The following is a 15,933-nucleotide window of genomic DNA, read 5'->3' as shown; positions in this document are numbered from 1 at the left end:
AAACAAATGAATGAATGAATGAATGAATGAATGAATGAATGAATGAATGAATGAATGAATCAAAGACCTACAAACCAGACAGAAAAGGCTCTAATATTCAATAATAATCTGCATTATTCAACAACTGATGCAGATTTTTAATTATTAGCTTCAAACACAGCTTCATTTACAAGCCTATTTTAAGCCTGATAACTTATGATCAAAGCAAAAACAAACATCTGCAAATAGAGGAGCTTTTCTTTTAGTTCTTTTTTATTAAACATTTATTTTAAACAGTGTGTTGCGTTTTTTAAACCCTTGTGAAAAATTTATTGTTATTTATTTTTATAGTATTATGCATTTATTAATTTATTATCATATTTTAAAGGTCTGCATTGCACTTTTTAAAATATTTTTTATTTATTTTACTTTTTTATTATTTTTAATATTATGTCATTTATTATTATTATTATTATTATTATTATGTATTTTTAAGGTCTGCATATTTATTATTTTATTATAATTATGTATTATTTATTATTTTTGAAAGTTTGCATATTTATTTAATCTATTACAATTATTTATTTATTATTAATTTTTTAAGGTTTGCATATTTATTAATTTATTATAATTATTTATTATTTAACATTTTAAGGTCTTCATTGCATTTTTTTCTATTTACTTTTTTTATTATTTATTTATTTTATAAAGTTATTAATATTATGTGATCTTTTCATATTTTTATATGAAAATATATTTACTGCTATTTATATTCTATTATTACAAATGCATTTTTATATAAAAAAAGTATTTATAAATTTTTAAGGTTTGCATATTTATTTATTTATTTAAATATTTTGTGATTGTTTGAACTCTACCATTGATTTCTAAATTTGCAGATGCACTTTGTTTAATATTATTGCCTAATATTCAATAAAATACCAAAAAACAATACATCTTTTTAACAAATCAATAAACAGCCAACAATAAATGAATAAATAAATAAATAAATAAATAAATAAATAAATAAATAAATAAATAAATAAATAAATAAATATTCTAACCTCACTAGCCTATATTTGGTTCTTGTTTAAAGCCCAAACTCCCTTAATACTGAAACATTTTTCAGAAAACAACACATGTTATCTGCATTTACTTTTCTTCTCCAGTAAACGTGTCTTGATTTAAGGAGGCTTTGATATTTATGCTGGAAAACAAGTCAAACTCTTGGAGGAGAACATATATTTTGCTCTTGTTTGTGCTGGAAAAGCAGATTGAGAAGCAGAAGAGAAAGACAGCACTGTTGTGGTGTTTTCTCAACTACTGTTCACTAATTGTGGAGTAAAGTGACAGATGAAAACTCCCTGTCCTCTGTCCTCAAACCTCACATTCTCCTATAAATACTGCTGAAATCCCTCACACGGAGCTACAGCCAGAACGAGCGTCACCGGGAAAGAGTCTCAAACAGCTCCCAGGCCAATAAAAAGAGAAACCAAGCTCAATAATTCATAATTTATGACACTTTTCCAGCCTGTTGGCCTGACGGAGATGTGAGCTACTGTTACAGACACGCATAATGAGAACATTAAGAACATACGCTGAACCAAACTCATCACAGCTGGAGGAAGAAGAGAGGAGTCTTATCTCTCTTGATTGCTTCCAGTTTCCAGTTGTTTTAGCTCACAATAAATCTATTGTCGGACAGCTCTGTCACGGTGTTCCCCAGGGTTCTGTCCTAGGTCCGACATATTTGAGTATTTAAATGCTCCCTCTAGGACAGGTTATTAGAAATCATTCAGCAAATTAACATCAGCATAAAAACTACTATACTGAGAAGTTGTTTTCCTTAGACTGGATTGATATACAGTTGGACGTCATGGTGGCTCAGTGGGTAGTACTGGGGCCTCACAGCAAGAAGGTCGCTGGTTCGAGTATGGGTGCTTCCCTGTACTGGGTTGCAGCTGAAATGGCATCCGCCGTGTAAAACATGCTGAAATAGTTGTCTGTTCATTCCACTGTGAAGATCCCTGATAAATAAGGCAGGGGTTCTCAAACTTTTCAGCCAGCGACCCCTAAAATAACAACACCAGTGACTCGTGACCCCCTGTATGCTCGAGGTGGCTGTCAGCATAAAAATATTGCACACAATAGTGAACACACACACCAATAGGAACTTTATAAACAAGGTGATTGACAACACCAAAAAAGTGCAACAGTCTAATTTTTATAATCATTATTCATTTGTTTAATCTAATATTAATTTCACTTAATGAGAATAGTGATCACATTAGCCCCTTTCACACATGCAGACCTTTACAGAAAAATGACCGGCAATTTTCCGGAAAGGTTGTATGTGTGAACAGACCCTTTTTGAAATACCGGTAAATTAGTTCTGGCTATTTTCCGGAAAAAGAAGTTGTAACATTAGTGGTAATTTGCCGGAATGCTGCGCTGTGTGAACGCAGACCTAAGATTGCCGGAAAGAGCGCGTGCACTTCTAGAACCTGCTGACGTAAGACGTCTGCTTTAGCCAATCAGAACAGTCAGAGCATTCAAGTCCGTGCGGTTTATGAGAATAAAAGCCTTTGAATATTTTCCCAGACGCATTTAGTTGCTAGATGTTAGTCAGATAACATTTATATGTTCATCTTAATGCCAACCGTGTAAATAATTATCGATAAGATGCTTATGATGGAAGCTTTGGGTGTGCCCGTGAAACAGTGAGCACCAGCACACACACATATCATGAACATCTCCACATGCGAAGGTGTTCCTCTATGCTTTCAACAAAGTTGTTCACAATACTGATCATCCACAGAGTTTGTAAAGTAGTCAAATGTTTACAAACACAAGCGCAGCCGTTTACAGCTCATTTCTTAATGATGTCAGAATTTACCGGCATTTTGGGATGGATGTGTGAATGCTCTTTTCCCGAAAAACTCTGTAACATCCTCGCCTGTGTGAACATCGCTTTTTTGAACTTACCAGTAAAGTCGTTCCGGTAATATTCCAGATATTTACTAGTATCAGTGTGTGAAAGGGTCGAATGATTATAGCACAAGACTATTCTTGATTTAATTTTGGAGACTTGGAGCAACTTGGAGATCCTCCTTGTTCAGTCGTAGCCTTTATTTTTAATGTATGTAAGTGCCATAAAGGTGTCAAAGTTTAACATTGTACTGTAGAATCAATCTGCAACTATTGCTGTGAAGTTAATCTAGCACAGGGGTTTTCAAAGTGTGAGGCGCGCCTCCCCTGGGGGGTGCCAGAACTTGTCAGGGGAGGCGCGGGAAAAAATATTATAATAATAATATTATTATAAAATATAATAAAAATATTTTAAAAAATTTAACCGCTTTAATTAAACAAAGCTAAAAAAAAAATAATACGTCAAAAACAAGAAAACCTTTTTTACCCAGAAGGCCATAGCAGTGAATTCGTTTCTGTTTGGCAAGCCCGCCAATACAGGTATATGCCTGCTAATACAATGGATCGGTTTCTGAGACCCCCCGATTCAAAGCCTTCAAGTTCAGGGCTTAAACCCAAAAGACGACGATATGATGATCAGTATTTGAGATTAGGATTTACGTGGACAGGACCAGCTGATGAACCACGACCTTTATGTGTGGTTTGTCAAGATATTTTGGCTAATGACAGCATGAGACCCGCTAAACTTCGACTGTTTTGACTGGGATGGACAGTTTTTGGATCTGTTCTATTCATATTGAACCATCATCCTAGTTTTAAAAACATTATATTAAAATACTTGTTATTACTCTGTAAACATTGCACTTTCATGCAAATGATGATAAAAGTGAGTTAACAGTCTGACATCTGTCTGTGTCTTTATATATACTGTATATATATATGTATGTGTGTGTGTGTGTGTGTGTGTGTGTGTGTGTGTGTGTGTGTGCGCGTGTTTGGGAGGAGGGGGGGGCACCAGTGGATAAGTTGTGTCAAAAGGGAGGCCCACTTTCTTAGACTTTGAAAAACACTGATCTAGCATAATAACCTCAGGGGTTGCAATCCAATGGAAAATATTACATTTAAAAGGCTGATGACTTTTTACTTGCATGTTTTTATGCAACTTCTAAATAATAAGTATATATTAAATAATAAACTATTTTTATATTCTGCAGGTTATGGATTAAATTTGATAGTTCTAATAGTTAAAAAAATATGATTTTTTTGGAAATCATATTTGGAAATTGTTATTTGGAAATTGTGGTCCCTGTCCTGTCAATCGCTGTATCTCTAGGTCTTTATTTGCGAATATACTGGTTAATAAATGCAGCTGTCATAAGCTGATATAGGGCGAAATCCTCATGAAATCTGCTTGCGTAACCGAAATCCCAGCGAGCATATATTTTATTGGGTTCTGCATATTTCAGTGTTGGTTACAGATAGACAGATTTTAAGTAGATTTCCAAACACAGTCTTCTTTACGGGGTCAGTTCGATTGTATTATTAAGACCTTTAAAATGTGAATTCAAGATATATAATATGATTAATTAAGGCTTTTTTTGTATAATTGAACACTTTTTAAGGATCTGCAAACATTTGATTCTGTCACTTAATGATTGTTTAACTTATTGTTAAACTTTTTTAACAGTAACAGAGTTGACAATTTTCCATAAATCTGTGCTTTAGCTCCAGATATTAACCAAGCCGGACTCCTCATGCGTGTCTAAAACACAATGTTATGCATTTTTGTCATATTATTGTTTTTAAAACGTGAATTGACTGAAGGGTGACACGAGGGCTCAGTGGTCAGCACTGTGGCCTCACAGAAAGAAGGTCGCTGGTTTGAGTCTCGGCTGGGTCAGTTGGTGTTTCTGTGTGGAGTTTGCATGTTCTCCCCGTGTTGGCGTGGGTTTCCTCCGGGTGCTCCGGTTTCCCCCACAGTCCAAACACATGCGCTATATGTAACCCCGTCAGTCCTACACGACCCAAACTGCTCCGAGCTGGTTTCGAACCAGCGACCTTCCGCATGGGAGTCGGTTGCTCTAACAAGGAGGCTAAAGACCATGGCCTCTAGCATCTGTCGCTAGAGCACCTTTAGAGGTCAGAGGAGTGAGGTTTACCTGCACAGCACTCACTAGCTGGCCTCCGTTACGTATAGGGGAACCGATCAACTACACTGGCTTTCACAAGTTCACACTTGCATTTGTTTAAGTATAAAGCATATTTGGCGTGCTGTCCGGGGGGAGGGCTCTGAGCTCGAGGAGACACCCTAACTCGAGTTATTTCCCTTATCAGAAAACAAAGAGGAGTTGGGATTCGAGCTAAGTATCTAGCCCGGCCCCAGAATGCTCCCCCTGGGAATGCAATGCAAGAGGTGAGGTGACAGGGTGGTGGAGGGATGCTAAAGTCGTGAGATGCTGCAGGTAAGACAGCTTTGGTATATATACGGGTTTGTTAAAGAACTGATTTGATGATGGGATAAATGTCAATGACGTATTCCATGCTGAAACGTCTGCGCATGCTCCTCCGGAAATTTGTTTACAAAACATCATGTAGTGTATGATTGTGTGTGTGTGTGTGTGAATGAGTGGGTGTGGGTGTTTCCCAGTACTGGGTTGCAGCTGGAATGGCATTCACTGTGTAAAACATATGCTGGAATAGTTGCCAGTTCATTCCGCTGTGGGGATCCCTGATAAATAAGGGACTAAGCCGAAGGAAAATGAATGAATGAATTCAGCCTGATTCAGTTTTTTATGATGGACGAAGCTTTCGGAGGCAGTGTGCAATAACCTCTACGGTAGAATATTACGATTAAATACTTTTATTTTGTTCATGGTTATGATGCATTGTTAGCATGCGTTTTGTTATGCATTGTTAGCATGTTAAAGCTGCTAATTTGAAGAGGCGCCCTCTATTGGCCAGCTGCCACTGCTGCAGCAATGCAAACAGCTGTGATTTTCAAGGAGTGGTGATCTCTGTCTCATTATCCACCGATTAAACTGGATTTGAATTCAAGTACATTTAATTTGACAAAATTTCATCTGAAGGAAATGCAGCAGGTTATAGTTTACGTCTAGCTGAACCAGTTAGGGGCGACATGCTGTCTTCATAAGCTTCAATAAGTTCTTCATAAACTCTTGATTAATTGTTCACATTTTGGAGGAAATCAGATGAAGCTCACAAGTACCTGAGAACTGGAGCTCCGCACAGACAGGAAGTCCTGCATAGGAAGTAGTAGCTGCAGTCTGGAGTCGATGTTGAACAGAGTGTGGCGTTCAGAAGGTTCTGGACTGAAACCTTGACCAGCCGAAAGAGACGACAAGACCAGCTGAAAACCAGAAGAGCTGCGTTACACACCGAGAGGCCTGAAATATCATAGTGACATAAAGGAGACCTATTCTGACCCCTTATACCAGATGTAAATGTGTCTCTGCTGTGTCTAGAGTGAGTGTGTGTGTGTGAGACAGGTTTATCAGCATTAAAATAATCATTTAGAGCTTTCAGGAATTCAGCTGGCTTCATATACAGATTTCCCAGTACCCTTTATAATCTTCCTCCAACATCTGAGCATTAAAACACAGATTTGTCACAGATCTGATGCTGTTTTTCAGAAGCGTCCGCATGGAAATAAAGCCCAGCGGTTTTCCTGCACCTGGTATTTGCTTTTGGACGTCACACAATCTTCTGATTTCTGCTCTCCGTCCAACGAGCCTCTAAAGCCAAATATCTGAGTGTTGACTAATATCCTTCTGTTTCCCAATGAGCGAATCTCCCATCAGGCCGAGCGGCGAGCGTGAGGTCAGAGGTTCGCCAGGGTGAGGTAAACTCTGTCCCGACGCCCACATTTCTGATTAAAGACTCAATATAATGACGGTGAGCTCATAGATCAGGCCGAGGCGAGCAGAATAGGAGCTTATAGCAATACACACAGCACTGAACGCTGATGATGAATACAGATCAAGACTAAACTCTGAGACTCCTTCGATATTTTCATCCCTTTTCAGATATTTCTCCAAGTGCTGTTTAATTTAGGGATTTTAAACACATTTTTAACCTTTGTGTGCTGTTCAGGAGTGCGTTTCCCAAACAACGACATAACTCACGGCTGAACTATCATACGATGCATCATTTGGGAAACGAGTGATGTAGTGACGAGTTGCAGATCCATAGCTTGAACCATGTTAGTTATAGCGTAAAACGCCCAGAGTGTTTCCTCGAGGATGTTTTCCAGCCGTGGCGGCAGACCTTTTGCACAGATGTACCAACTATCTATGGCGATATTTCAATAACAAATGGAGAAATGTGCACAAAACCTATTGCACGGCCCTCAAATATACGCTGCTCAAGCGCAGATCTTCTTGTGCGCTCTCAAATAAACACTGCTGAAACACGATTTAGCTCGTTTATGTAGTATGTCTCCAACATTTATTAGATTTGCTGGGAATATGTCTGAATATCTCCAATAGACCTACATAGCGACATTACTGCATCCTGAAGTAAAGTGAAACGGCTATAAACTAAAGCAAGATAAAGTCATTGCAAGCAAAACCATATACCTTTATCCATAAATAAAGTATAGTTATGGAAACTGTGTTCGACACAACTGAAAGCAACGCCGTGTTTGCTGGCCTCACACATCATGCACCTGTCAGTCAGTCAGCACGTCACCTCAAAGGGTTAAACACAGAAAAATTACAGAAAAGTTTGCGCTGTTGTAATTCACTTACCTTTTTAAGTTTTGGCGCGATTATAACCCGCTTTTAAAAACAACAGCAATGACTGAATGTTTTAAATGAGAAGCTGTAATGTAGCCGTGGCAGGATGAGCTTTGGTGTAGTGCCCCGCCATGAAGGAATGAATGTAGCAGAAACCATGCACCCATAATGATGCTCTACACAGAGTGGAGTAACTACTTCTTTAGAGAAAACCCTATAACTTTTTTGTGCAAATCATATATTGCTTATATCGCACTTGCATTTTTAAAAAAATCCAATATTAGTTTAGGTAAAAGCATGCACTCCTTGTTAATTTCGTTAACTGAAATATATGTAAATAGCACATATATTTCCTTTACAAATATTTTCCAATATTTCCTTTATAAATATCATAGAGAACATTACATACTCTATTCTAATACATAAAACCACTTACAAAAAGCTAAAACGCATTCTAATCTCGTATATAAATCATCATGTTTTCATTTATAGTAGGCTATTTATTAAGGAATAAAAAACAATACCCTACTAAATAACACAAATAATAATTATATATATATATATATATATATATATATATATATATATATATATATATATTAGTGCTGTCAAAATTAACGTGTTAACGCATGCGATGAATTTTAAATAATTAACGCGTTTAAAAAAATTAGCGCAATTAACGCAGTTGCAGGTTTTTTTTACTTCCTGTTGCGGTGGACGTGTATTTAACATGCAATAAATGTGGATAAGACCAAGGAAGCACTTTTTGAAGGCAAGTTTCAGTATAAAACAATAAGTCGTATCACCAGGCTCTCCAGAGTTTCATGCAATTTCGGGTGTTTCATTTTTAACTTTCGACTTCTGTTGTAAGTTGATACCGCATGGCGAACAGAAAGAAAATCCTCCGCATTTCGTGACTCGGTGTTCCTTTAAGGTAAGGTTTCTTTTAAGGCTACACGGTACAATTTTAATAAGAGTATTATCTTAATCATATTAAAATCAGAGTATTGGTGTCTTATGTGAATGTACTCAGAACGTCTCTGGTGAAGTCGCGAGCTGTCAAAGACAGGGCAATATTCTGCCTTTCAGCATGAGCCTCCAAGTTTAGCGTGTTTCCTCATTAAACGCAATGAAAGCGTATGCTTCGCGTTGTTGTGTCAGAATCCTTGTGAAATACAGTAATACTTTAGGACGCTTAGTTTAAGCAAATTTGATGAACGTGATCATGCGTGTTGAATCTGAGGGGAGTCGCTCCAGTATGGAAGGCCGTTGGGGCCAAAACGTCTGCAGCGCGTTGTGTGTCTGTCTGTGTGTGTGTCTGTGTCAGGGGTGGAGTGAGCGACGTATCTGAGTAGGGGGAGAGGGGTGTGCAATGTATTTAACGACCAGTTTGCAAGAAATTATCATTCATTTGCGGGCATTTGGGAGTCTCTGTGCACTTGCGGGATACTCCTAATCTTAGCAACTGGATGAATGTAAAGGAGGATTAAGCAAAATTGTTTCTACTCTATAATTAATGTTCTCAACTCACAGCAATAAAACTTTACAATGAGTGCAACAGTTTGTATTCTAGAGTTTATTATTATAATTTTTCATTTTCCATATCTGCAATTCCTGTATTCTGGCATTTCTTTTGCAGTCCACTTAGAATCCAACATGGAAATCAGTGTTTTCTTTATTGGCATTGATTGTTTTGAAATTTAAATGTCATTAACATGCCTGTGTTTTAATTTCTGTAATAAATATGGCTGTCAAGCAGGATCTTGATGTTTTATTGTGGGTATGTTGTTTACATGAAGAAATCTGTGTTACAAGTTAAAAATTCTATTAAACAATTATATTTTGAATTTAAATATTTTTTGTCTTGCCTTTACATTAATTTTACATTTAAATAGCCAAAATTACAAGTTTCAGTATTTTAAATGCGATTAATCGCGATAAATTTTTTTTAAAAGGTGCGATTAATTAGTTGTTGTTTTTTTATCGATTGACAGCACTAATATATATATATATATATATATATATATATATATATATATATATATATATATATATATATATATATATATATATCTCAAACCACTTCAGAAATGTTCTAGCATATAGGTCCAATACAGCAGTATATATTTCTTAATAAATAGCTTAGGCTACTAAAAATAAAAACTATTAATGTATGCTTTATATTAGAGCTGCAGGCTTCTGGCTAAAATGAGAATCGTGATTTTGTGCTTTAAATAAAGATCAGGATTTTCTCAGGATTCTGTAGATGTAAAATAAAGGTTAATATGAGTCGCTATTGTTATTTCTCAAACATATGATAAAACGACAATAACAACATTATGTGGTGTAGGTCTACTGGTTTCTATAAATAATTATATTCTACTAATTATATTCTACTTTGATGTTGAATTACTGTGTTTGAGACATGTGCTTGCAATCTGTCATTGACAACATTGTTAGACCTTTTAATTCACTGGTAAAATCAGACATTTGTCATTATCAGATTCCCTCTTGCATTATCCTCAACGTATAGCTAGAGAAGGTATACTGACACTGTAAACATTAATTTTCATGCACAACTCTGTGTTCGCTATAAAAGAAAAACAAATGAAATGCTTGTCGCAATCAGAACTCTACAATGCGATATGATCATTTAAATGAGGTGCACGCTTTCGGTTTCATTTTCACTGCTAAGCGCAGATCATACGTCCCCCGTGCCGCCACTATTAAGACTCACGATTGTTTATTTAACTAGAAGGCGGGACTTATTTTGCTGTGGTGGCCATGCTGAGTGTTGCACTTTCCACAGTAATGCCAGTGAACTGTCTTTGTGTCTCCATAGTGTTTGTTCAGCTGCACATTTTGTGGGCTGAACGTGCACATTACGAGAGAGAGGAGTCTCTCGGACAGAAGAATGAGAAGAGCAGCGTGTGGTCGGAGGATACACATATCTCAAACACAGAAACGCAACCAGCTGTCTTCCTCAGCCTTTCTGTCAGATAGTAAATCCAGAACAAAAATATACAGATTCTCATATCAAGACACATTTACCAGAGAAGCACTGTGACTGATTATATCATGCAGAAATTATGTTGATAAGACATTTAACCCCAATAGTATGTCAGCAGTGTGTGAGTATCTCCAGCAGCCTCTAATGGTGCAGATGAATGAATTGTGTTTGCTCTAATCAGACTTGATGCAAAAACACAGTGATTGACATTCTCCCTTTGTACGAATCATCAGAGGGGGAAAGCCCCGCCCACTAGTGCCCGTCTCTCCATCTCATTAGCATAAACAGCAGCCCTGAGTAAGAAGCAGCCGTCTGTCCAGCCTGATCTCACGAGAAAACGTAAGTATTTTACGTTTTGGCAGTTTAGTGGTGAGTTCAGTCGTAAGAAAATGTACGATTTTAAAAAGGAGGCGTGGCACCTAACCCCACCCCTAAACCCAACCGTCATTGGGGGATACGCAAATCGTACTAAAATGTACGAATTAGATCGTACGAATTTGTACGAATTAGCCACTAAATGAAGAAGTTACGAATTGCCGTGAGATTGTGTTGGTCTGTCCATTAGCCATTAGAGTGTTTGAGCTGCTGAAGATGATGTCAGCATAGACTAAGAGGATTATAGATGTGGAGTTTTAGATGAACATTATATAACAAGTATGCATGGAGTGTAAACTGTTGTGTAATATTTATTAGTTCTTCTAATGAAGCATATTTATTGTTACATAAATGGTTTAAGAACTGTGTCTCTAGTTGATGATTTCCAATAATGACTGTATACGGTACTGTCGAGCTGTTGATACACAGCAATCAGAGGTTTGCTAGAAAAACAATCATCCAGCTCTGAACAAACATGGGGAAAATAAACAGTTTACACATTGCTGGATTAGACTAGCGAAAGCGGCTGATAATGACCTGATGTGGAGTGAAGATATTTGACAAGCATAACTCTAGAAATACAGCATCTGGACCTTCTCTGTGCACTTATAGACCCTCTGAAGACACTTACACTGAGCAGCAAGGGAAACCCTGACTCAGATTATACACTAAACACATCTTAGAAACACTCAAGAGCTCACTAACGTCATCACAGAGAAGTCTGTGCTTTTATAACTGTCAAGATCAGCGTGTCTGGAGACTTTAAAGTCTTTCTTGCTTCTGTCAAAATTCACATTATTTTAAAATATTTCTAAACAATGATGTTTGATGGCTGAATATGTGGCCAAAACTACATTACCCATAATGCTTTATGGAGAATTACACCAATTACATTCACGAGCAAATTGCGCCAAAAGAGTTTGCAACTTTTCATGCAAATGACAAATATTAAGTCTTAAAGTATTTAGTCTACTCTTCATCTCTTTTGTGTGTCACTTTACTAACATAAATGATCATTTGCATTACGAATCTAAATTCTCTATTATTTGTAATTTCAGTGATAAAAAAACACAGTTTGTGTGTGTCTGTGTGATCTGGTCAACTCTGTTACAGCGGTTATAAAGGGCAGAGCAATCTGTGAAGCACTCAGAGAAAGAGCATGTCAATTGCTGCAAGTGATGTCACTTTCTGTGGCAGGAAACTCTGAAAGGCATGGAGTGCTGTAATTATTCATCAGTTTGTGCAAAATGTTTAGGATTTACCAATAGTAGACTACTTAAATCAACTCTGATACTTCAGTGAATGATTCATTTACACTTGAAAATCAATAACATGACGAAATAAACAAAATTGTGTTTTAGGCACACCATGTGGAGTCTGGATTGAGGTTAGCATCTGAAGCTAAAGCACAAAATAATGGAAAATGTCTACTCCATTACTGTCCGCTACATCAACTGCGTTACTATTGACTCTGTTACAGTCAACTTTGTTATCATCAACTCTGCTACAGTCAACTCTGCTACAGTCAACTCTGCTACAGTCAACTTTGCTACAGTCAACTCTGTTACTGTAAACTCTGTTATTGTCAACTCTGCTATAGTCAACTCTGCTACTGTCAATTCTTTTACTGTCAACTCTGTTATCCTCAACTCTGTTAATGTCAACTCTGCTATTGTCAATTCTTTTACTGTCAACTCTGTTACTGTCAACTCTTTTACCATCAACTCTGTTAACGTCAACTATTTTACTGTCAACTCTGTTATCGTCAACTCTGTTATCGTCAACTTTGCTACCGTCAACTCTGTTATCGTCAACTCTGCTATCGTCAACTCTGCTACCGTCAACTCTGCTACCGTCAACTCTGTTATCGTCTACTCTGCTACCGTCAACTCTGTTAACGTCAACTATTTTACTGTCAACTCTGTTATCGTCAACTCTGTTATCGTCAACTTTGCTACCGTCAACTCTGTTATCGTCTACTCTGCTACCGTCAACTCTGTTACCATCAACTCTGTTATCCTCAACTCTGTTATCGTCTACTCTGCTACCGTCAACTCTGCTATTGTCAACTCTGCTATCGTCAACTCTGCTACTGTCAACTCTGTTAACGTCAACTCTGTTATTGTCAACTCTGTTACCGTCAACTCTGCTACTGTCAACTTTGTTATCGTCAATTCTTTTACTGTCAACTCTGTTATGGTCAACTCTGTTATCGTCAACTTTGTTATTGTCAATTCTTTTACTGTCAACTCTGTTATTGTCAATTCTTTAACTGTCAACTCTGTTACTGTCAACTCTGTTATTGTCAACTCTGTTACCGTCAACTCTTTTACTGTCAACTCTGTTATCGTCAACTTGCTACTGTCAACTCTGTTATCGTCAACTCTTTTACCGTCAACTCTGTTATCGTCAACTCTGTTACCGTCAACTCTTTTACTGCCAACTCTGTTATCGTCAACTCTTTTACTGTCAACTCTGTTATCGTCAACTCTGTTACTGTCAACTCTTTTACTGTCAACTCTGTTATCGTCAACTCTGCTACTGTCAACTCTGTTATCGTCAACTTTGCTACCGTCAACTCTGTTACCGTCAACACTGCTACCGTCAACTCTGCTATCGTCAACTCTGTTATCGTCAACTCTGCTACCGTCAACTCTGTTATCTTCAACTCTGCTACCGTCAACTCTGTTATCGTCAACTCTGCTATCGTCAACTCTGCTACTGTCAACTCTGTTATCGTCAGCTCTGCTACGGTCAACTCTGTTATCGTCAACTCTGCTATCACCATCTTTGTTATGGTCAACTCTGTTATCGTCAACTCTGTCAACGTTAAATCTGTTATCGTCAACTCTGCTACCGTCAACTCTGTTATCGTCAACTCTGTTATCGTCAACTCTGCTATCGTCAACTCTGCTACTGTCAACTCTGTTATCGTCAACTCTGCTACCGTCAACTCTGTTATCTTCAACTCTGCTACCATCAACTCTGTTATCGTCAACTCTGCTATCGTCAACTCTGCTACTGTCAACTCTGTTATCGTCAGCTCTGCTATCACCATCTTTGTTATGGTCAACTCTGTTATCGTCAACTCTGTCAACGTTAAATCTGTTATCGTCAACTCTGCTACCGTCAACTCTGTTATCGTCAACTCTGTTATCGTCAACTCTGCTATCGTCAACTCTGCTATCGTCAACTCTGCTCTCGTCAACTCTGTTATCGTCAACTCTGCTATCGTCAACTCTGCTACTGTCAACTCTGTTATCGTCAACTCTGATACTGTCAACTCTGTTATCGTCAACTGTGCTATCACCAACTTTGTTATGGTCAACTCTGTTATCGTTAACTCTATCGTCAACTCTGTTACCGTCAGCCCTGTTTTGTCAACTTTGGTCTCGTCAACTGTTTTACTGTCAACTCTGTTATCGTCAACTCTGTTATCGTCAACTCTGCTACCGTCAACTCTGTTATCTTCAACTCTGCTACCGTCAACTCTGTTATCGTCAACTCTGCTATCGTCAACTCTGCTACTGTCAACTCTGTTATCGTCAGCTCTGCTACAGTCAACTCTGTTATCGTCAACTCTGCTATCACCATCTTTGTTATGGTCAACTCTGTTATCGTCAACTCTGTCAACGTTAAATCTGTTATCGTCAACTCTGCTACCGTCAACTCTGTTATCGTCAACTCTGTTATCGTCAACTCTGCTATCGTCAACTCTGCTATCGTCAACTCTGCTACTGTCAACTCTGTTATCGTCAACTCTGCTACCGTCAACTCTGTTATCTTCAACTCTGCTACCATCAACTCTGTTATCGTCAACTCTGCTATCGTCAACTCTGCAACTGTCAACTCTGTTATCGTCAGCTCTGCTACGGTCAACTCTGTTATCGTCAACTCTGCTATCACCATCTTTGTTATGGTCAACTCTGTTATCGTCAACTCTGTCAACGTTAAATCTGTTATCGTCAACTCTGCTACCGTCAACTCTGTCATCGTCAACTCTGCTCTCGTTAACTATGTTATCGTCAACTCTGCTATCGTCAACCCTGCTACTGTCAACTCTGTTATCGTCAACTCTGATACTGTCAACTCTGTTATCGTCAACTGTGCTATCACCAACTTTGTTATGGTCAACTCTGTTATCGTTAACTCTATCGTCAACTCTGTTACCGTCAGCCCTGTTTTGTCAACTTTGGTCTCGTCAACTGTTTTACTGTCAACTCTGTTATCGTCAACTCTGCTATCGTCAACTCTATCGTCAACTTTGCTACCGTCAACTCTATTACCATCAGCTCTGTTTTGTCAACTCGGATATCGTCAACTTTGTTACTGTTATCTCTGTAATCATCAACTCTGTTATCGTCAACTCTGTTATGGTCAAAAAATCTAAATAGTAAGTTAAACTGCATGTTTATCAAATGTTCGTATAAAGATTTCGATTCGATGCCACCTTTAATATCCCAGTGGGAAATGAATTGACAAAAACCTCTGCTGAAGAAGCTGGGACTTTTCGAAGAAGAACAAATAGCTGTTAAAAAAATAAATGATTTCAGTGTTGACAGAAAGCCCTCACCGTCTGCTGAAAGTCACTCTGCTAAAACACTCACTATCAAACTGACATAGTTGAGTCTGATCCCACCGCGAGTCTCAGTCTGAAGGGTCAAAGAGTCAAACACACGCAGAGAAAAACTTGATTATGAGTCCAAAACACATCAAACATCTCCTCATCGTCCACAGCTTCCTGCAATAACAGGAAGTCCCCGTCGGACCCAGAGGTGGATCCAAGCATCTGCGGTTCTGTTCGGTTTCCGTGCATAATTACAGAAAACGGTTTGCAGGGGAAAGATAGGATGTTATAAACGTAGAGGCCAATTCATGTGGCGGAGA

At 38.0% G+C, this 15,933-nt stretch overlaps 1 protein-coding gene across 13 annotated transcripts in view; it reads right to left on the bottom strand.

Annotated features, from left to right (window-relative positions):
* Window positions 1-15,933, bottom strand: part of fsip1 (fibrous sheath interacting protein 1) — a 37,628-nt gene that overhangs the window by 7,780 nt on the left and 13,915 nt on the right. For 7 of the 13 annotated variants that reach the window (NM_001017876.1, XM_073927250.1, XM_073927253.1 and 4 more), the window contains 1 exon segment: window positions 6,134-6,274. The exons of the other annotated variants lie outside the window; for them this stretch is intronic. In NM_001017876.1, the coding sequence (NP_001017876.1) occupies window positions 6,134-6,274 (141 nt within the window). 13 annotated transcript variants of the gene reach the window in all.

The sequence above is a fragment of the Danio rerio genome, chromosome 17 (genome assembly GCF_049306965.1).
Source record: "Danio rerio strain Tuebingen ecotype United States chromosome 17, GRCz12tu, whole genome shotgun sequence".
NCBI lineage: Eukaryota > Metazoa > Chordata > Actinopteri > Cypriniformes > Danionidae > Danio > Danio rerio.
The sequence above is the reverse complement of the archived record's forward strand: the minus strand, read 5'-3'. Positions and strand labels throughout refer to the sequence as shown.